The following is a 24,312-nucleotide window of genomic DNA, read 5'->3' on the forward strand; positions in this document are numbered from 1 at the left end:
AAAGTAAAACCACATTTGTAGCTTCTTTGTGGCATGAGAAATTTGGGGCCCTGAATTTGATCCACATTTTTTTTCATATTTAGATCCATCTGTTTGTCTCAGAATGTATGCTTTCTTCATTGTCCATAATTTCAGTTTTCAACGAATCATCTTCATCAGTCCAGTGTTATACACTGTCTTTCTATAAATCATCACAATGCTTAATTTGTCTGATATAACTTATCAAATTGTATTCTTCATAATTTTTTACATGTGAGGGTCAAGATTTTCTCTACTATCATCAACCTCTGGCCACACTTTTTATGATGTTATTTTCCAGCATCTAAATTGTCCATTAATTGCTTTAAAATGTTTGGTATACCAAGTTGATTAGGAAGGCCAAAGATCTGGGGCCCATTTTTATGAAGTTCTACTTCATTTTTCTTGCATAAAGTACAGCGTTAATTCATTATCCATGCCTTTCAATTTGGATTTCTTTAAATTAGAATGAAAATCAAAAGTACACTAAGTGAAAAATTATCATCTTATAATTATTTTCTGACTTTTATAGTTGTCTGTCTCACACCTAATTTGGCAGCAATGTTTTGAACTACATATAATTATTAAGTCTTTCTAGAACAGTCATTTTTCTTTCAGGTAACATGTCTTTTTCATTTTTTTTTTAATTTTTTTATTGAAGTATAGTAAACATACAGCATTATATTATTTTCAGGTGTGCAATACAATGATTCAACAATTCTATACATTTTTCAGTAGTCATCAGATAAGTGTACTCTTAATCACCCATACCCCCCCAACTACCTCCTGTTTGGCAATCACCAGTTCACTCTCTGTATTTAAGAGCCTTCTTTTGTCTCTCTCTTGTTTGTTCACTTCTTTTCTTAAATTCCATGTATGAATGAAATCATATGGTATTTGTCTACCTCTGATTTATTTCACTTAGCATTATAATTATACCCTCTAGCCCATCTATATCGTTGCAAATCGCAAGTTCTCATTTTTTAATGGCTGAGTAATATTCCATTGTGTGTATATATGTTTGTGTGTACATACATCCCACGTTTATCCATTCATCTATCAATGGACACTTGGGTCATTTCCATATCTTGGCTGTTGTAAATAATGCTGCAATAAAATAGGGGTACATATATCTTTTTGAATGAGGGTTTTCATTTTCTTTAGGTAAATACCCAGTAGTAGAATTACTGGACCAAATGGTACTTCTATTTTTAATTTTTTAAGAACCTCCATACTGTTTTCTACCACTTTACATTCCCACTAGTAGTGCATGAGGGTTCCTTTTTCTCCACATTTTCGTGCTAACACTTGTCATTTCTTATGTTTTTTTATTTTAGCCATTCTGACATGTGTACGATAATACCTCATTATGGTTTTGATTTGCATTTCCCTGACGATTAGTGATGTTGAGCATCTTTTTATGTGTCTGTTGGCCATCTGCATATCTCCTTGGAAAAATGTCTATTCAGGTCCTCTGACCATTTTTAATTGGATTATTTGTTTTTTATGTACTGAGTTGTGTAAGTACTTTATATGTTTTGGATATTAACCCCTTATGAGATTTATCATTTGCAGATATTTTCTCTCATTTACTAGATCACCTTCATTGTTTTGTTTCCTTTCCTCTGCAAAAGCTTTGATGTTTTGAACTGCATATGATTAAGTCTTTCTAGATCAGTAAACTTATTCTTGATAAAAACAATTCTTTTTACACACTCGTATTTCATTTTGTAACATTAAATTACATGATTATAAAATGCGTATAATAAGAATAAACAGAGTTGAGAACAGTTACAACTGAATCTTAGTAAACATACAAGTCATATGGAAGGAATGAAAATATATGGGCCATGAGCATTCCACTTGCTGTGAACACTGGTGGAACACTGGTCAGCTTGTCACTGGAGATGGAGAGGACTGGTTAATCTCTAAAAAGATGTTGATTAAGAGAGCTCAGTAGTTGGGATGCCTGGATGGCTCAGTCAGTTCAGCTCAGGTCATGATCTTTGGGTCCTGGGATCGAGTCCCACATAGGGCTCCTTGCTGAGTGGGGAGCCTGCTTCTCCCTCTGCCTGTTGCTCCCCCTGCTTGTGCTCTCTCTCTCTCTCCTCTCTCTCTCTGACAAATAAATAAATAAAATTTTAAAAAATAGAGAGCTCAGTAGTAAAATTTGTGGACTGAACAATTAAGCTGGAGGAGGATCGGTGATGATTTGCTAACAATGTTTGGTCCTTGTCTCTTATCAAAATTAATAATTTGCATGAAAAGGTAAAAGGCATTCTCTCATATTTGAAAATAATACAAAACTACACGAAGAAGCGAAGTTCTGTAATGGCTAGCACATCTTAGATGCTCAATAAATATTTATTGAGTTGAATTGATGACCTAATGTTAGCTCAACTTTAAAACTAGATCAAAATTAATACCGTTAAATTTTTTTTTTATTCGACAGAGATAGAGACAGCCAGCGAGAGAGGGAACACAAGCAGGGGGAGTGGGGGAGGAAGAAGCAGGCTCATAGCGGAACAGCCTGATGTGGGGCTCGATCCCATAACTCCGGGATCACGCCCTGAGCCGAAGGCGGACGCCCAACCGCTGTGCCACCCAGGTGCCCCAATACCATTAAATTTGACAGTGGTGGATATTAATTAATTATATTGAGTTTCCAAAAACCATCACATACAAGTATGTGATGAAATTGATTTCAAACTATTTGATATCAAAACTACATGAGATGTTGGCTTGACCGTAAATTTAACAACACAATTAAGGAAACTTTAAAATTCCATATTATCTTGGGCTCCTCTGGAAGGAGTATGGAATGCAGTGGAGGAAAGTCAGCATCTCCTGGCACTCAGCCCTGGTCTGAACATATCTGAATCTCAGAATTCATTTCTAGGTTCTACAGTTTATGTAAAAATCAGAAGAAAAATGGGGTGCCTGGCTGGCTCAGTGTAGAGTATGTGACTCTTGATCTTGAGGTTGTGGGTTCGAGCCCCACATTGGGTGCAGAGATTACTTAAAAGTAAAATCTTTTTTAAAAAAAGAAAAAGGGGCACCTGGGTGGCTCAGTTGGTTAAGCATCCGACTCTTGATTTCAGCTCAAGGTCATGAGATTGAGTCACGCATCAGGCTGTGTGCTCAGCGGGGAGGCCCCTCCCCGCCCCCGCCCCATCTCTCCCCTTTTCCCCCCTCCCCCTCTTCCTTTGCCCCTCCCCCTGCTCATGCGCACTCTCTCTCTCCCTCTCTCTCAAATAAACAAATAAATAAATAAATAAATCTTTAAAAAATAAAAATAGGAACCCCTAGGTGGTTCATTCGGTTAAGCATCTGTCTTCTGCTCAGGTCATGATCACAGGGTCCTGTTCCGGCTCCCTGATCAGCGAGGAGCCTGCTTCTCCCTCTGCCTGCCATTCCACCTGCTTGTGATCTCTCTCTCTCTCTGACAAATAAATAAATACAATCTTTAAAAAATAATAAATAAATAAAAGAAAAAAAGAAAAATGTAAGAGTATAGAGAGAAAGAAAGCTAGGACTCTTAATACCATCTAATAAAGAATCAGAAGTGTGAAGAATGTTTGTTAGAAAAAGTAGAAGATGCAAGAATATCTGTCCTGCAGTGGCTACTGTGGATGTATCAGTGCTACACCAAGAAAAGGAAGAACTTTTCAATAGGTACAGCTGTTCCACTGTAGATCATATTTCCCATATGTGTAAGCTAAGCTTGTACAAAATCAAACCCAATTATATTCCTACTGCCATCGTCCAAGTTTAGGCATTTATTAATTTTCTTTCTCATGATGATTTGCCATTGGTCTACCTGCTTATAGACTCCCTCCTATTCCTTCCACTGTTGAGAGTATTTTTAGGTTTACCCTTCTGAATCATAGATAGTACCATATTGATCCCCAACTTTAGAGAGCTTACCACTGCCATCAAGATAAAGTCCAGACCTCTTGGTATGGTATTCATTGCCCCTTTTCATCCACCCCAGGTCAATTTCCTGTCCTCATCCCTGGCTATTCTGCTGTGGCCAAGCCAAACCTTCAAGGTTTCCAGAGCACAACATATACTTTTGACCCTCCATGACTTTGATCATACTCTTCTAGCTTCTCAGAAAGTTTTCTTTCCCTTCTACACCATTTAAAATATGTATACATCCTTCCAGATCCAGCTCAGATGGTTTGTCTATCAAATATACCTAGAGATTTATTGAAAAATGTTAACTATATTCAAAAGAGCCCACATGGTTTATTTGATTTTACCAGCTTTATTATCAGGTATTTATTGAGTGCTACACTATTAAGGAATTGAAGAGTCATCCCAAGCAACTAACGTGATCCCTGGTACATAGTAAGTTCCCAATTAACATTTGTTAGATGCAACCAGAAGACATAAATAATTATACGAGATAATTCATGTTAAGTATCAATGAAGCAATAGGAGAGATATCCAGCTTCACGAGAGAAGGTAATAGTGTTTTGGTTATGTTGCATTTGAGGTACTGGTTGGATACCCAAGAAGACATACACTCTTCTTTTTAAGAATAATGACAACTTAATGCGTGTATATGAAGATGGGGAAAGTAGAAAAAGAGAATAAATAAATATTAAGAGAGATCAGATAAATGATAGATACAAGTATTCAAGAGAATGTGAAGAGTTAAAAATGACAAGGAGAGATGAAAGTTCTTCAGAAATGTGGGTGAAGAGTGAAACAATATTGAAAACACATCAGGAGGTATTTGAGTTGGATAGGACTTTACAAGGCATATTAAATATGTTTATTGTTATCAGCTTCTTAATAAAAGACCCAAAAACCTTTTTGTGTTCTCCATAAAATGACATCGTTTTAACGCTACAACATTTTGGAAACACCCTTTATCCTGTCTCTTATTGCTTTAGAGTTGGAGAAAATTAAAAAGCCATTTATCACCGCCATCTAGGTCCTTTGTGTTGCATGTGTAATAAAACAGTTTCAATTCAGATGCTCAACAAAATTTTAATTTCACACAGCAGTAGGATTGCATCTTTCAGCACCATTCAAATGTCATTTTCTTAGGCAATAACCAGAGTCTTTTACTTGTAAAATCAGAGAGTTCCTGGAAAAGAGATTCTACTGTTCTCTGGCTCAGTCTTATTCAATGACGGCATGATTTTTAGAAGGGCAATAGGGCTGTTACCTCTCTCTAAACCTTAAAAAGTCTTGGTAAGATTGATCTCCACAGTTGCCTGATTTGCCACATTAGCCAAGCTGCCTAAGTATAGAGTGGCGCCCCAGGATTTCTCCCACGTGACAGGACTTTGTCCCCAGCATCAATGCTATAACATGCTACTGAGCCTTCTCATCCTGCTCACCCACTTTTCACTGTCACTCAAATGCTCATAAATGTCCAGGGCTCACTAATAAGGTGGTGTGCCTAGGACAGAGAAGTCCCTCTTTGAAATTATCTTCATTAAACAAAATGATCTTCAAAAGTCACTGACATGCAAGTGGGACAGATACAGTGAAAATAATGGGTGCTATTTTATACAAAACAAAACGAAACTGAATCCGTGAGATTCAGCATTTCCTAACAATATGTGTGGGATCCTCTACCTGAACTAAACACAGAGCTTTGCTTTCACCTTTCTATAAGGCAACATTGTTTGTCTCAGAGGAACAAGTGCTTTAGAGCCAGCAAACATGGGTTCTGCTCTTGCTATCTACTAGCCGTGAGACCTCGGTCTTTAATTTCCTTCAAAAACAGGCATAATGGCTAGCTCTCAATGTTGTTATGAAGTTTGAAAGAGACAGGGCATGGGGTCTTACAGGTAGATGGAACTCAGCCCACGGTTTTCATCATTCAGAAAGGCATTCATGAAGCATATTCTGTGGATCAGCCCAGAGCTGAGAATGTGCAAATGGATAAGCCTCTCTCCTTGCTCTGAAAACACACATGACTTAGCAGTGGGAAAAAAAAGTCATATAAATAAATGGTGGTGATTCTCAGTCCTGGGTGCTATTTTGGATGTGTGGAAAAGATAGGATGGTGCACAGAACAGCGTGTCAACTGCGCTGGGGTGGTGAAGGAAGCATATCATAGAAGGCTTTACAGAATAGACTTTAACAGTGTCTAGGAAAATGATAGAAGGAGAATGACGGCCATTTGTTGATACGACTGGGCTTTTTTAAGACCAAGATATTCTGAGCACTTAGCTTTCCAGTGTTAAAAGCTTGACATTTTAGCTGTGCTTTCCTCCCCTGCTGCTTCCTGTGGTTCTCAGAATTCCATCTGGCTGGCCTCTGCCTGAGGAGTTGAAAGGGCCAGGTGGTGGTTACCTGTCATTTGTTAGTCATGGTAGAACTAGCAACAATACTGTCTACGCAGTCAATAATATGGAATGCATAGAACCGGCTTGGTTCCAAGGAGAAGATGTTCAGTGTTTTTTTAAAAATACCAGTTATTATCACCATCTGGTAGCTCCAAACACCCACTGCAAGTGTTCCCCATTCAAGACCTGCTTACACATTGCTATCAGGGAAAAACAAAAATTCCCTTGTGTCTGTAGGTGTTGACTATCAAATAATTCACTGTATTTGTCTTAGTAAAGTAAAAGGGTAATTACATGTTGTAAAAGGCTCTGTTTGTTCAAAATTTACACATTAGGAGAAACTGGCTGACTTTGCATGTGTAATATACAAGGAGTCAAATTCTATGTGCACTTCAAGGTATATTCCACATTTAATTTAAGTGTCACTAAAACTTTAAGAGGGACATTACTGCGATAATTTAGAGTAATTTAGAGTAGAATAGTTTAAGGTAGGTAGTGATAAGTAAAGAGAGATTACTGAATATTTCTTTGTTTTAATTATATGAGCTAGGCTAATGGTGAGGAAGCTATCGGAAATTCCAGTTACTCATTCATCTTGGTTAGCAGGCATCATTGATCTTTACCCAAAAGGACTGTTGGTACTAGCTAAACCAGTGTAATATATATGGTAAAGGAAAGGATTAAACAGTTTAAACAAAATAAATACAATTAACAAGTAAGCATATAGAAAAAAAATGGTCATTTTCACTAATGAAGAAATACAAGTAAATCTGAAGTATCATTTTGTACTTGTTATCAAGTTTTTGAATTATAGTGTTAGTGCCTATAAGACTTTGGTGAAACTGGTATATATATATATATATATATTTTATATTATTTAAAAATACATTAAATGGAAGATATATATGTGTATGTGTGCATAATATATATATATATATATATATATATATATATACACAAGAGGCAATAAAATGGTTCAAAGTTTTTGAAAAGTAATTAATAACATAAATCAAGAACCTAGTGAATGTTTCCATTTGGGGAATATAGTCAAAGAAAATTATCAAATAAGAAAAAGTAATTGATATCATTATGTTCATGAAGCATTATTTATAATATTAAAACAGTAGAAATAACCCAAATATCTAACCACAAAAGAACAGTTAAATAAAATATATCTTCAGAGGAAGTAACATTATGTAACACTGAAATAGTAATTATGGAGACCCTATAAGAAATGATTGTAATATAATGACCAAATGCTGGATATAAAGCTATATATGGTCTGTGTATATAAAACTTTATGAAGCACATGTTGTCATATAGAGAGTCAACAACAAAGCATGGAAAGCACACACACTTGGCAACAAGATAGGCTTTAGTTTGAATTCTGGCTCCATATTTGCAAGCTATTGATTTCTGATAAGTTTTGTGTGTTTTGTTTTTTTATATATAAAATGTGTCTACTCATACATACCTACAGGACAACTACAATAATTAAATTAGATAATTCTGTAACATCTGAGACAGGTGATGGAATTATATGCGATTTTTTTAAACGTTCTCTTATTTTGATTTTCAATAATTTTATGTTTTTACAATAGAAAATATATTTTAATTTAATATTGATTACCAAATTTTTATTATACTCAAAAATACACAGCTTGTGGAACTGACTATAAGTAATTATTATTATTTAGTGCTAAATATGTTAAAATACACATTCTGCTAAATCATATTAGTTTATTTAACAAACACTTTTATAGCTTTTACCATATAACAGACACTGGTGTTTTTTTTTTATGTTTTTTTACTATGTTAGTCACCGTACAGTACATCCCTGGTTTCTGATGTAAAGTTCGATGATTCATTGGTTGCGTATAACACCCAGTGCACCATGCAATACGTGCCCTCCTTACTACCCATCACCAGCCTATCCCATTCCCCCACCCCCCTCCCCTCTGAAGCCCTCAGTTTGTTTCTCAGAGTCCATAGTCTCTCATGCTTCATTCCCCCTTCTGATTACCCCCCTTTTCTTTATCCCTTTCTTCCCCTACCGATCTTCCTAGTTCTTATGTTCCATAGATGAGAGAAATCATATGATAATTGTCTTTCTCTGCTTGACTTATTTCACTTAGCATTATCTCCTCCAGTGCCATCCATGTTGCAGCAAATGTTGAGAACTCGTTCTTTCTGATAGCTGAGTAATATTCCATTGTATATATGGACCACAACTTCTTAATCCAGTCATCTGTTGAAGGAACAGACACTGTTTTAAACATTGTATTCACTGAATCCTTATAACAATCGCAGGAGGAAAGTACTATTACTATCCTGATCTCACAGGTGAGAAACTAACACACAGAGAGCTGTAGATCACTTGAGGAAGGTCACATTGGTCCAGGCGGTGGAGCTGTGATTTTAACTCAGGCATCTGGCTACAGGGTCCAGCTTCTGAACGCTATGCTGCTTTTCCACTGTCAGTCAAACATGTTCAGGGAAACTGTATCATGCTCGACACTATGAAGTATGCCAGGAAACAGAGGGGCACAGTCCTTAACTTAAAAAACATTTTCTAGTTTTTAGCTACAGTGCCCAAATTCTGCTCCCTCAACCACAGATAAATGTCATCATGTCACAACTAAATGGTATTCACAGAGGGATACCACTTCTCATCCATAATGACTGAAGTTCTGGATGAAAATCTGGAGCCTACAGCTTGGCTCTCTGTGACAATGTCCATGTTTTCAGAAGTATGTGCTGAGAAGTTGTGGAGTTGTGTGAAGGTGTCTAATGTTCTGCAAACATCTGACTCGGGTTTCTTTTTATTCATATATTTGTGTATATAGGCCTTTATAACCTGTGTGTGTGTCTGTGTGTGTATATATGTATATGTATATGTGTGTGTATACATATACATATATACACATCTGTAACTAATATTACAAGATATTATAAGATATTAAATCAGTACTACAAACTAAAATTATACACTGAAACACAATTTTATCATACATTTTAACACATGGGAAATCCACAAAGCATTACTTTTTGGTGCTGGATTATTATTGTACATATCTCAGATGAACCTCTAATTGAAGAGTATTCTGAGACTGCAAAACACATTCTTACAAATCTGAAAAATTGTCACCATTTGGGAGATGATATAACATGATGGTTAAGAATAATGGCTCTTGAATCAGACAGTTTAGATGCTATCTCAAGCACAGGTATTTACCACATGACTTGGGACAATCTTTTAAACCTCTCCATACCTTAGTTTCTTCACCTGTTAGGGGGACACTGTGTAGCTCATAGGATTGAGAGAAGTAAACAAACTTAGAAAAGGGATTCAAGCAATATGAGTGCTCAGTGAATGATAAACATTATCATTTTTATTTCAACTGCTTATCTGTAAAATCAGTCGTATTACCATGCAACCAAAACAAAATATGGATTTACATTAAATTCTAAGGTTGGCATGCAACCAGAGGTCTTGTTTTTTGAGTTTTTGTGTTCATCCAACAGCTGAATTATTATTAATTTTACAAGAAAGTGTTGCAAGTGTGAACTAATATGAAAACTTATACTAATTAAATACTTCTCCATTTTTCAAATCCACTGTTTAAAAATGTGTTATAAAAATGTTCTTCATTTGAAAAGTAATACACTGTATCATAATGAAATTATGAAAATTACCTCTTCCAAATATTTTTGTTTCTTTTCATGTCTTTTTGTCATTTCAAGGTTACTTTTGAATAATACATGCTGAAATCAAATTATAAGGAAATATTAACCCTTTATCTGATAGAGTACCAGATTTTGGTGGATGATTCTACTTATCACCAAAGAACATTTAATCTCTACTGTATTTCTTTCAAGATTGTTTCTTTTCTTGACAATAGGACTGATTAGAATGTGCAAAGACATTTTAAATAAATGATCTGTGTTTGTTTTTTCTTTCTTTTGTGCAGCCATTCTCAACACAGCACTGCAACCCGCCAGCCTTCGGTGACTCTCCAACGGGCCATCTCCCTCGAAGGGTAAGATAAGAATAATAATAATACTAATAATACTTCTCTTAAACTAAACTGCAGCCTCATCACTAGGGCATAAAGAAATTTTCTTCCTTCCTTCCTTTCCTTTTTTCCTTTCTTCCTTCCTTCTGTTAGCAAATATCTATAAACTTATATTATATGCCAAGTACTGTGCTAGGTACTATGTTTAACAAGTCAAATAAGATCTCTTCTTTCCCTTCAGAGGTCTCATTGTTTGTTGGGAGTGGCAGAAATACAGACACATACTTGCATCCAGTGTAAGCATCACAAAGGAGATGCATGTTAGGGATTAATGGAAGATCCAGGAAGGACACCTGACTGAGAATGGTCATCAAAGAGGGAAGGGAAAGCAGGTCAGGATGGTTTCAGAGAAGACATAACTCTGGAGCTAAGAACTGAAGCACCTGTGGATATTTGCCCCCACAGACACTGGAAGGAAGGGTACTCTGAGCAGAAGAAAGGGCATGTGCAAAAACATGAACACATGAGCATGAGGTGGCATAAGGCCATTAAAGGATTCAGAGATTCGCCTAGGCTATGTGAAGCAGTGGGGCAGGAGATAAGAATGCAGATTTTGGGGGTGCCTGGGTGGCTCAGTAGGTCAAGTGTCCAACTCTTGATTTTGGTTCAGGTCATGGTCTCTGGGTTGTGAGATCCAGCCCTGTGTCAGGCTCTACGCTCAGTGGTCCTCTCCTCCCATTTGCACTCTCTCTTGCTCGTTCTCTCTCTCTAAAATAAATAAATGAATCTTAAAAAAAAAAGAATGGAGATGTTGGCTGGGCAGGCTTACATGTAGGGGACTTAGTATTTTGTATTTCTGAATTCCCCAATCAGATAAAACCTGGAGGGGCTGGGGGGAAAGGGTTAATATTTCCCTCCACTTGTTTTATAATTATATCTGGTTTAATTGAGAACATTTAATTGATTGATGTATAAAAATTAAGTCATTTTACTTCTCCAATATCTGTTACCAGTTTTGTTTCAACCCTATTTCTCAATGACGTGTAGGCTTCCTTAATGGCATTTCAATTCAAATCCCTAACTTTATTATTTATTAGTCCTTTCTATTTTAAAATTTTATGTTTTATTCAGACCTCTGCCCCTCCTTCTAACATAATTAGGACTTGGGTTCCACCAGAGTGTTCTGGAGTTGACAGGGATATGATCCACTCTGTCTCTCATACCATCCCTCTAGATGGTCCTTTCTCTTAGATTTCTCCTCTGGTAGTATTGGGGCAAAAAAAAAAAAAAAAAGGAAACAGGATGTGGTACTTCCTCACCATTCTACTGTGGCTGTTCCCTTTCTCTTGGTTATCTCTGGTGATATAGCCTGAATGTGTGGATAACCAAACATGCACCAATGTTGGGAGACTCCCACAGCTCCTCCAGCTAAGTGATCCCCTGGGAGACCCAGCTGTCTCTTCCACAGAAGCCCTAGCAATAGCACACTGTGCCCTCCCCTGTTCTCACCACTGCCTGAACCATAACAATCTCCCATTCCCAGAGTCCTATGTCTTATCTGTCCTCAGCAGCTTCAAATCTGAGGCTTGCAAGCCAAGCAGCAGCCATCTTTCTTCCCCCTCAGGTGGAGCTTACCAGGGACAGTCCTTACCTCTTTTCTCCCTGGCTGACCTTCTTGTCTTCTGTCCCCATGGTTCTTTTCTATCCTGGGTAGCAATAGGGCAAAGCAGCAGACTCCATGGCTAAATGGTCATCCACCTGGGAGAGAGATATTAGTCTTAACTTTTAGAAGAACATAAATATTGTAAATACTTTTCATAGAGTGTCCTTTCCTGCCCTCAGCTAAGGAAATACCTTGCAAGTCCCCAAACCTATAGGGAAAAAGTGAGCAAAAGGAATGTGGCCTCTCCGTGAGCACTGCACCCTCCCTGAAAGGACACCTCCTTCCCCTGGTTGCCCTCCTCTTCTGTTTGTGATGGTAAAGAACATCAAACCACTTTGGTTCCTCTAGAAAACAAATAAAAACAGAGAGATAGGAATGGTAGGCTAAATATGAATTTAGCTCTGGAGAATTAAGTAACTTTTTTCTCAACAGGACAGTATCCTCATTTTAACATTTGTTCTAGTCCATTAAAAAAAAAAGGCATAGGACATTATCAATCGATATGTCACAACATTTGGTTCTGTAGTAATATTTAAGGTGGTCTAGATTCTGGATCGTAGCCAGACTCCCTGAGTTTCAATCTGGGCTCAGGAATTTACTAGCTGTGTGACAGCAAGTTGCTTGGTTTTTTTGTGTGTTTTTTGTTTTTATACGCCTCAATTTCCTCATCTGTAAAATGTACATACTTAACAGACTTTCTCTCAAGAACGAAAGTTATATACATTATTTTTTATAATAGTACTGGCATAATATGTGTGTTTGCTATAGTATAGTATAACGTTCATTGCTGTTATTGTTCCACATAACATATACCTAATTTATCAGGCAGAAGAGTTTTGCATTTATATTAAATAAGGATTCATTAGAACAGTCAGGAATGGGTTCATCTCTGTGCTTTGGAGAGACATATTCCTATATACATAGGTAATAATCATTTGAGGAAGCAATCTAAATCACTGAGTTTGCTTCATTGCTTCACTGCTAATATTTATATATAAAAGTATTTTAATTACCAAGATGATACTTAAAGCTCATTAAACACATTAAAGATAAACATAAGCCTTTTCTACATATTGGCTTATCCTCAGCTCGAAAGGGAAGAATATAGGACCAGAATAAGAAACGCTCTTATATTTCTGGTGTATGTATCTCAGAAAGTTTAAGACAAAGACACCACATAAACATAGGAGGAAATAGTCTCCCCAGCCTGGGAACATTCTCCAGTTGCACTTAAGAGTGTTCATCAGTCAACACCTGGAGTGCAGGTGTGTTGGCCTTGTGAGTGCACCCTCCATGCCACCCCTGTCGATTTCTTCTTTCTGGAAAGTGTCCTAGCTTAGAAAAACTATTCCACAAAACTTGCTGGTCACTTTCTCCAAAGGACAGTGATCAGTTTTGAATTCTGCATGTTAAATCAGACGTGTGGAACAGGAAAGGAGAGGACATCCACAGTTAACAAAGGACTGGGACAGCATTCTATCAAGGAATCCTTGACAGGGTTAGGATTTGAAGAAGGGAGCTCATCATTAAAGAGATTGATTACGTTCAAAATGTGCAACTGTTGGGAATAAAATAGTTCAAATTTGTGGATATTCCTTCAAGGGAAGAGAAAAGAAACTAACATTTATCAAGTGCTTATTAGGTACCTGGTATGTTTTCATTCTCTCTCTCTCCTCATCCATCTATCTATCTTCTCTAATTTTATTTCCAAAATAGTCATATAAAATAGGTATCCTTTTTTCTGAATCTTGATTCTCAAAAAGGTTAAGTAATTTTCCCAAGGACACCTACCTAGAAAGCACAGTTTGAATTTGAAATCAAAATAAACTCTCCAGTACAGCACTGCAGCATGAAAAGGCTTTATTGAGCTGGAGAGCACTAGTCACACCATTCAGGATATGTCAGACACAGTGAAGAACTTCCTGGGGCTTCCATTTCAAAGTGATAAAGAATCAGAACTGACTCTAAGCCTAGAAATCATTAAACAGAGCTAATAACCCACCATTTGGAGTAGATCTGGAGATCCATGTACATGCTAGATAGCTGAGCTGTTTGCGGTAGAGGTGAGGGTGTGGGGACTGAGCTGCCCACTGGTCTCTACTTCACCTTCTTTGTGCCTTATGAAGACTTCCCTTGGCAGGGCACAGAATGGCTGTCGGTCCACATATTGGTCATTAACACAGAGAAGATTTCTTCCAGCTAGTATAAATAATGGCATTTTCTTCTTAAGCCGTTTCCAAATCTTTTCCTTCTTACTTTCAGAAGCTGATTAGCGATTAGCCAATAAATATTTTTTATCCTTTTGCACTACTTTCCACTTTAGTGCAATGACATCTGTGATAACCACAATCACTAATTCTAATTCTCTGCTAAGATGAGACAAAAAATACAAAATCCTTCCCCTGACTTCCTAATACAAGGGTAACTCTTTTTCTTTTTTTTTTTTATTTTAATGATTTTTTTATTATATTATGTTAGTCACCATACAGTACATCCCCGGTTTCCGATGTAAGGCTCGATGATTCATTAGTTGTGTATAACACCCAGTGCACCATGCAATACGTGCCCTCCTTACTACCCATCACCGGTCTATCCCATTCCCCCACCCCCCTCCCCTCTAAAGTCCTCAGTTTGTTTCTCATAGTCCATAGTCTCACATGTTTCATTCCCCCTTCTGATTACCCCCCTTTTCTTTATCCCTTTCTTCCCCTACCGATCACCCTAGTTCTTATGTTCCATAGATGAGAGAAATCATATGATAGTTGTCTTTCTCTGCTTGACTTATTTCACTTAGCGTTATCTCCTCCAGTGCCGTCCATGTTGTAGCAAATGTTGAGAACTCGTTCTTTCTGATAGCTGAGTAATATTCCATTGTATATATGGACCACAACTTCTTAATCCAGTCATCTGTTGAAGGGCATCTCGGCTCCTTCCACGATTTAGCTATTGTGGACATTGCTGCTATGAACATTGGGGTGCATATGGCCCTTCTCTTCACTACGTCTGTATCTTTGGGGTAAATACCCAGTAGTGCAATGGCTGGATCATAGGGTAGCTCAATTTTTAACTTTTTAAGGGACCTCCACACTGTTTTCCAGAGTGGCTGTACCAACTTGCATTCCCACCAACAATGTAGGAGGGATCCCCTTTCTCCACATCCTCTCTAACAATTGTTGTTTCTTGCCTTGTCTATTTTTGCCATTCTAACTGGCGTAAGGTGGTATCTCAGTGTGGTTTTGATTTGAATTTCCTTGATGGCTAATGATTTTGAACATTTTTTCATGTGTCTGTCAGCCATTTGTATGTCTTCATTGGAAAAGTGTCTGTTCATATCTTCTGCCCATTTTTTGATTTGTTTATTTGTTTCTCGTGTATTGAGTTTGAGAAGTTCTTTGTAGATCTTGGATACCAGTCCTTTATCTGTAGTGTCATTTGCAAATATCTTCTCCCATTCCGTGGGCTGCCTCTTAGTTTTTCTGACTGTTTCCTTGGCTGTGCGGAAACTTTTAATCTTGATGAAGTCCCATAAATTCATTTTATCTTTTGTTTCTCTTGCCTTTGGGGATGTGCCATGAAAAAGGTTGCTTTGGCCGATGTCGTAGAGGTTGTTGCCTATGTTCTCCTCTAGAATTTTGATGGATTCCTGTCTCACATCGAGGTCTTTCATCCATTTGGAGTTTATTTTTGTGTATGGTGTGAGATAGTGGTCAAGTTTCATTCTCTTGCATGTAGCTGTCCAATTTTCCCAGCACCATTTATTGAAGAGACTGTCTTTTTCCCACCGGATGTTTTTTCCTGCTTTATCAAATATTAGTTGCCCAAAGAGCCGAGGGTCCATTTCTGGGCTCTCTATTCTGTTCCATTGGTCTATGTGTCTGTTTTTGTGCCAAGGGTAACTCTTTTTCTAAAACCAAAAATGGTCAGGCACCTGGGCAGCTCAGTCAGTTAAGCATCTGCCTTTGGCTCAGGTCATGATCCCAGCATCCTGGGATGAGTCCTGCATTGGGCTCCCTGCTCAGTGGGGAGTCTGCCTCTCCCTCTTCCCCTCCCTCCTGCTCATGATCTCTCTCTCTCCTCTCTCTCTCTCTCTCAAATAAATAAGTAAAATCTTTTAAAAATGGTATTCTCAGCTATGATCCATTGTTTTAACTGATGTAAAGCATTTTGCCTTGTATTTAGTGAATCATACACTACGAAAAATATTGTGTTCCTTGCAGTCATGGAAGAAAACTGAATCTGGAATCAATGAATTGGTTTTGAATCCTGGGCTCTCTGCCATCTGTTGTTGTCAGTCTTAAGCAGAAGCCTTCCCCTCTCTAGGCATGAGTTTTCTCCTTAGCCAAGAGGGGGGGAATAGCACAGGACACACTAGCTTTCTGCAGAAGTAGCAGGTACATATTAGACCCTCAGTAAGTACTAGCTGAATATATACTTAGTCCAAGTATTCTGAGAAAAAAGAACTTTTATAGCCTAGATTAGTTTGAAGACCCACATTGAACATTTGTTAATAAATATATATGTATATCCATATTTTATATACACACACACACACACACACACACACACATATATATATATATATATACACACACACACATATACATATATATATGTAAAACATTTCTGGATATAAAATAAGATATTGGAGGTAGAAATAATGTTGCATTGCTGGAATATTTAGGAGATAGCTCCGTAATTCTCTATAAGGTTCAGAACACTAAAATTCATGCTATATGTGCCCAGCTGGCCAACAAATAGAGAGATAATGTGGCATACAGTCATTGTCACTGAGCACATAGTGGGAAAGTCATTTTTCACTTTGCATAGGCCAATGGCTCTTCAGCAGGATGCCCATTAAGGTGTTATACTGCTGAGTGGAGGCAATCAGCTGAAATTGGAAATTTCATTGTTTCAAAACTGTCCTTCCTAATGCTTTCATGAAAAGCAACTACTTAGGATATTTTTTAAATGAATGTACTTTAAAAGTCCTTATGCTTATATATTTTTCACCTAAGTTGCTGTTTACTTGACATAAAATAAGTGGGAATATTTCAGATTTCCAGTTAATTTGATCCATGAAGACAACAAAACTGTCTAATCGAGCCTCCACCTAGAGTTACTGCTGCTTCTTAAATCGATATGTGAATCCTCTTTAACCGTGCCAGGCATTAGGAGGCAGAATAACATCCCCATTCACAGTGTGATCTCCTTGCTTCAGGTTCAAGTTGACAGCTACAGCCCACCACACCTTCACCTCTTCTTCCTCCTGGCACCCCATTAAAAGGACACTGAAAAAATAAAAAAAGGGACAGTCCCATAATGATAAAGGAAGTGGGAGAGGCATCGAAGGCCAAAAGCTTCCTTCACACTTCTGGAGGACGGAAAGCAGATGGGCCAAACAGAACAAAGCAACCTCAGCCTTTGATCACCCACGGAGGCAGGGCTGCTGCGTTGTACGTAAATGCCGTCTCCTAGGGTTCTGTTTCCAGGGACGCCACCCACAAAAAAGGCCCACCACAGTGCAGCAGCATTGCAGGCAGGGGCCTCCGGCTCAGGAGGTGGCAGAGCCTGGCAGAGCCCAGGAAATTCAGAGACTTCAGAATAGTGACAGCAGATGGTACTGAGCGCCGAGTCTGAGAATAGGACTGAGGATGCCCCCACTCAGCGTACACACGCCCGACACAGAACAGCTGCCAGGCAAGGACTTAGCACCAGTCAGAAAATGAAGGCTCTTCTCTAAAGAAATAGAATTTCTTCTGAGGCACCGAGATAAGCTAGTTTGCATGTGGCCCATACGGCAGAGCCAGTTACGGAGACAGTTTTCGGGTTTGCTTACCTAACCTGAAGCCTGTCAGTGGAAAAGCCTTGCCCTTACCTGCAGCATCCCCTGCAGCCTTTCTCCTATTTCACTCTTGAATATCCACAGCAAGCTACAAGTGACCAAATAGTTTAACAAAATCCACAAAATAACAAAAACAAGATTAAAACACGCATGCGCAGAGAAAACTAGACTCATGCAAGCAGAAGTAATTCTGGGAACAAAATAGAATTTAAAGAAAGGCTCTCTTGTAAGCATATTTTTAACAATGCGGAGGTAACCACGAGAATTAAAACCAAAATGGTTAAAAGCGATTGCCTCTGGGAAACCAGGTAGGCTTCTGGTGTGTGTGTTGGGGATGGGGGGTGGGGTGACACAAATTGAACTTTGAGGAATGTATTGGGAACAAGGCAGAGGTTTAAAAAAAAGGGAAATCATGTGCCAAAACCTAAAGTACTTGGCTAACACTGCAAGGAGGAAGTCTCTTCAGCTCCCAAATAGCGTCCTTTCACCCACTAGAGGGCGTACTCTTAGCTTTATCTCACCTTACAAGATCCTTTGAGCAACGTCATAGAGGCAGATTTCTACTAACCGGCATTTTCACCTCAGTGGAATAGCTGCCCCGGAGGCTGTGGACCACCCTCTACAAGTAGCACTCAACAAGAAACTAGAGAGCCATCCTCAGTGAGACTATAGAAGGAATTCTGTACAAAGTTAGATCGTTTGTCTAATTGACCCTAACTAAACATCTCTCCCAAGTAGAGAAGTCTCTGAGTATCCAAAGGATAACCAAGAAGCATCTGTGTCTATAACCAGATATGTCTAGGGGAAACCCATCCTCTCAGGTTAACTGGTTCTGTGTTGATATCATTGTCATTCTTTCTTAGAGGGACAGGCCTATCTTGATAGGAATAGCCATGAACTTCTGTTTGACACAAGAGACCCCCTCTCCACACTCTAAGACCTCTGGGCTCTTGAGACCATGGCACCACTGGGGCCATGAAACCTCTGGTGTTCCCATGTAGGGCCTAAACAGATGTGCTTTCCAAGGAAACAGAACTCTGGGAACAGAACCTTGGCTGGAATCATTGGCTCTCTTGTTCTCTGCCCAACTCCTTTTGCCTTGATAGGAAAAGCTTTTTTATAGCTACTGTGCTTCAGATTTTTCAGGATGATGCTGACTTAAAATAGTCTTCTTAGTCTAAATACCCAGATATTCAGTTCCAAAACACATGGTCACTGTAGAAAGTACAAGCATTATTGACTTGAGAAACAGGAAATCTGGGTTCTAGGTTCAAGTCTGCCAGCTCTTACCATGCGATTTTGAGCAGATCTCAGTTACTTCATATGCAAAGCGAGCAGGTTGAGTTAAATCATCAATGTCTTAGATTCCCTCCAACTCTAACATTGTATAGTTTAATGAGTTTTGAAGAAGAAATGTTTGGCTTCTGAACTTCTACGAATACTTCCAAATGTGAGGCCTAATGGACCGCTGGGCTCTAGACAGCTGGCCCTCAAAGGCAGTGGCTTGGGTCGTCTCTACCCACGCACTCACAGACCCAGCCATCCTTTAGGATTCATAATCAGTATGAATGTTCAACTTCTTTCCTTACCCTGAAGTCTGTCCAACACATTTCCTTACCCTGATCCTCAAAAGCAGTGCTAAGCAGTGTTTCCCAGAGTAACCAAGGGGGGTCTGGTATGCTGAACTACTTTCAGACTTGAAAGAGAAGCTTTATTCAGGTTGTTATTTGCTGGAGTCACTGGTCACAAATATGAACCTTTGTTAACCACAGAAATGTAAGTGATTTCACCCAAACAGGGGGGCAAGTTGGGTTAAGTGGAGAGGATTTTTGTGTATCTTTAGAATGTATTAAGAAATATATATAGTTATTGCCCTCTTCTTTAATTTGCTCTCCTGCTAGCTAAAGAGTTTATTTAGGGAGAATACAGGAAAATTAAAAGACAAGCAACTAGGTGATTTTTAGAAATGCTTAGGAAAAAATCAAATTTCCTCCTGTCTCTTCTCAAAATATTTTTCTTGTGATTTCTAGTGCAATAAAGACAGACTCATCTCTTGGGTGAGAAAGCTCTGGATGAGAGTCTCAGCCTTTCTTTTGTTGCTAGGTCACCTGCTGAGTGATCCTACCTGCTTGGAAGGAAGAAGGGAGTTTACAGACCCCTCCTTTCATCTCCAGGGGGAGGAGGGACCTTCAGAGCTTAAACCTCAGAGGACGCATTAGGAATCAATCAGAACAGCAGATAATGCCAGAGCTTATGATTCCTGTAGTTCACACCATGTGTTTGCTTTTCATTTCTCCTCACGTTCCTGCGGTTTCCACCTCTGCTCCTAGTGGAGCTGTCAGCTTATTTTCCATAGCCCCTTTTCCACTGGCCTACTGCTTCTTTTTTCAATTTCCTTACTTGATAAGACATCCTTCCCTGGGCCTTGTAATCTTTCTTCCTTACATGTGTAGAGTTGAAAGTATAAAAGGTGTCATCACAGCAAACTTTAAGGATTGCCAAAAATTAATCAGTGTTGCAAACATGCTGAGGCTGCAGAGAACCAGGGCATAGTTAAGGGCGGCCAATTCATGGGATCCTGATTCTCTCCCAGGGCCTGGGTTTCTAACGCCATCTGCTGTTGAAATAACAACTGTGGGAAAAACAAAAACAAACAAAACCAAAAAATGTCCACTTTCTTGTATAGGACAGATAGAAGTTTTCAAATTTGGAATTTCAAGTATAATATCAACATAGATTTGGGGAGTTGACAAGGAGAATCTAGATTTATATTTTTTAGCTAAAGACTTTGATAAAGATTAACCACCATTGTCATTATTATTCCATCAGAGAAAGTCTTCCTTAAAACAATGAAATAGGAAAAGCATAACATAGAGGTGCCTGGGTGGGGCAGTCAGTTAAGTGTCTGACTCTTGGTTTCAGCTCAGGTCATGATCTCAGGGTCCTGAGATAGTACCTTGCATAGGGTTCTATGCTCACTGAAGAGTCTGCTTGGGATTCTCTCTACCTCTGCAGCCGACCAACCACTGCACAGGCTTGCGCTCTCTCTCTCTCTCTCTCTGAAGTAAATAAATAAATTGTTTTTAAAAAGAAAGACATAGGGACACCTGGGTAGTGCAGTCCTTAAGCGTCTGCCTTCGGCTCAGGGCGTGATCCCGGCGTTCTGGGATCGAGTCCCACATCGGGCTCCTCCACTGGGAGCCCGCTTCTTCCTCTCCCACTCCTCTGCTGTGTTCCCTCTCTCGCTGGCTGTCTCTCTGTCACATAAATAAATAAAATCTTAAAAAATAAATAAATAAAATTTTAAAAAATGAAAAAGAAAGACATAAAATAAGGAATATATAGCACTCCATCATAAAAGCAGGTGGTCTAGAGACATAGATAGCAAAGTCCAAACAGGATATTTTCTGTATTCAAATGCTAAAAATATAACTTCATTAAATATTTCCTATTTAATAGCAGCTGACATAAGTGTTTTCTGTGGATCTCATCTAGTTCTGACAACAATTATTATTGTTGTTTATGGGCACATTATCCCACTTTATGGATGGGGACAGTGAGGCTTAGAGGGGTTAAAGGTGCTGCCCTAGGTCACATGGCTACTAAGTGGCAGAATTGGGATTTAAAGCCACATTTTTATTTTATTTTTTTTATAATGATTTTTTATTATATTATGTTAGTCACCATACAGTACATCCCCGGTTTTCGATGTAAGGCTCGATGATTCATTAGTTGTGTATAACACCCAGTGCACCATGCAATATGTGCCCTCCTTACTACCCATCACTGGCCTATCCCATTCCCCCACCCCCCTCCCCTCTGTAGCCCTCAGTTTGTTTCTCATAGTCCATAGTCTCTCATGTTTCATTCCCCCTTCTGATTACCCCCCCTTTCTTTATCCCTTTCTTCCCCTACTGATCATTCTAGTTCTTATGTTCCATAGATGAGAGAAATCATATGATAGTTGTCTTTCTCTGCTTGACTTATTTCACTTAGCATTATCTCCTCCAGTGCCGTCCATGTTGTAGCAAATGTTGAGAACTCGTTCTTTCTGATTGCTGAGTAATATTCCATTGTATATATGGACCACAACTTCTTAATCCAGTCATCTGTTGAAGGGCATCTCGGCTCCTTCCACGATTTAGCTATTGTGGACATTGCTGTAAAGCCACATTTTTAAAACACCACCTTTTCCTGCCCTCTCAGAATTATATGTGTTTTGTTATTACAAATTGGCCAATTTGGAGGCCCAAGCAAGACGTTGAAATACAGTGTGGAGCTCAATATGATTCCTGAGGTTTGGGAGGTTTTTATCATTATAGTTATTGTCAAAAATCCAGTTTTCATGTAAGAACATTAACAAAAATAGCACAAGCACCTAACGGTGATTTCACCTCTCTTGCAATGTGCTAAATTAGAAGAAGTGGAGGAATAATGTTTCCATACTGTTGGCATCTGTTTTGCCCAGCAGGACTGGGAAGAAAGCCGGGAGGGACAGGTCAGGAGTCCGGTTGTCAAGAGCTGCTGGGCTATCCTGTTTGGTGGCCTTGGCCATGAAGGATATTCATTGCCAAGCCGCTGGAATTTATCTGAGAAGGATGCCACAGAATCCACTGGGGAATTTCGTTTGTTGGATTTCTTTTATATAAATAATTCTTATTTTCTGTGCATAGTTCAATGCCAGTGTTATTACTTATCCCTGCATGCCTTCCTTGGAAACCTTTTTCATTTTTAATAAAGTGTTTTAATAAAGGGCTCAAAGTAAGTTATGAATAAACTTCCTCCTTATTATTGTATAATTAAACATACTCAAAACAGTGTGCTGCAGAATATTCAACTAGAAAATTGCCCCTTTCCATCAATACTCTTAATTACTAATGCTAATGATAATATGATCACCTATGACGTTGACTGAGATGGCATTGAAGAGCTAGTTAATGTACTGAATGAACCAAGGAGGGATTTAAAAAAAAAAACACACAGTCATAGGTTTGTCAGGCTAGTAAAAATGAATACAGAAAACCTATTCTATGTGGGATTTAGCTGCGCAAACTAGCAGAAAGACTTATCAGCTACAAATCTCCTCTTTGTAATCCTGGCATGACCTTATATTCATCCCATTATCCCCCTTTGAATACTGCCCTTTTTCTGGTATCTTTCCAGTATTAAGTTTGCTCTAACCGATTTGCATGGGTTTGTGCCCAATCAATAAAATTAATTGGGAATAAAATGATGAGGCATGCAGACACTACCTTTGCCCCCAGTCTGGCAGGGAGAAGCAGATATTAATCACATGATCACCCAAACAAATATAACTCTGACTATGCCAAGTCCCATGAAAAAGTGGCCTGTGATGCCCGGAGCACCTGTAATAGGGGACCTGTAGTCAGGGACCAGGAGGTTAGGGAGAATACAGGAATGAGTAAGCCTTAACTAGGCAAAGAGAAAGTGCCATCATTAATGGCTGCACAAGCAGTGATTACAAATGTGTCTGGATGTATTTCTGAGCTGAGCACTGACCAGAGCAATGTGAAGTCAGTAGAGCTTGCCATTTAGAAATGTATAATGAGGAGGCTGACTATGCTTGACTTTCTCCTCCAGGGAGGCCATCTGATGGAGACCTCCAGTTGCTTGATCAGACCCGTATAGTCTGCAGAGACGTGATTTTCTGAGTCCCATCTCTGATCATTCTGCTGTTCCATTGGCTTTTGTGTGATGTATTTGTCTGCTTGTTTATCTGCCTGTGTGCCAGAACCGTGAGAGCCTTCCTTGCTACGGCAGCTTCCTATGCTTCTCTTCTACCTCCTTTCCTCGGCCCCTCCTACTCTCTTTTTCCTTCTCCCTTCCCTCCTCTCTATCAACTGCCCCACCTCCCTCTTTTCTTTTGATTCTGCATTCATTTCTTTTTCCTTTTTTGCTCCTCTCTCCTTTTGCTATTTACACTGAAGGTACTAGGCTTATGTTTATACAGTGTATTAGAATTTACAAAGAAATCTCATGGACATTATTCTGTTTGACCCCAGTAGCAATTTTCTAAGAATCATTTATCCTGTTTGCAGATGTGTCACAAGGTTGGTGACTTCCTCGAGATTGCGTATTTGGGAAGGGGAGGAGCTCTGACCACAAACCAGATGCCTACCCAGCCCCACACTGTCATCTCTAGACCATCCTACCTCAACACAAATGTCAAAGGCATCCCAACCACATTTTTTAGTCTTTTTGACAGAGAACGCCCTTCATTGTCCTGTCTTTATTATTCACAAAAATGAGTCTAGACAGAGTTGTGGTCAGAGAGGTTTTCTGGTTGCTTATGCATCACACAAGTAGGAACAGCCTCAGTCTCATCTAATGAATATTTACTGGACATTGTGTTTGACCTTGAATTGAACCCATTGTAAAGAATGATTTTCATTATATTTTTTTACCTTGCCTGGCTGTGACCTGGGAGGTGGCATGGCT

General features: G+C 38.9%; 1 protein-coding gene across 13 annotated transcripts in view; it reads left to right on the forward strand.

Annotated features, from left to right (window-relative positions):
• The window catches only part of DLG2 (discs large MAGUK scaffold protein 2), a 1,327,559-nt gene that overhangs the window by 938,817 nt on the left and 364,430 nt on the right, over positions 1–24,312 (forward strand). For all 13 annotated transcript variants that reach the window (XM_057316878.1, XM_048217415.2, XM_044390952.3 and 10 more), the window contains one exon: positions 10,304–10,372. In XM_057316878.1, the coding sequence (XP_057172861.1) occupies positions 10,304–10,372 (69 nt within the window). The remainder of the gene's footprint in view (positions 1–10,303; positions 10,373–24,312) is intronic.

The sequence above is a fragment of the Ursus arctos genome, unplaced genomic scaffold (genome assembly GCF_023065955.2).
Source record: "Ursus arctos isolate Adak ecotype North America unplaced genomic scaffold, UrsArc2.0 scaffold_22, whole genome shotgun sequence".
Taxonomy (NCBI): Eukaryota; Metazoa; Chordata; class Mammalia; order Carnivora; family Ursidae; genus Ursus; species Ursus arctos.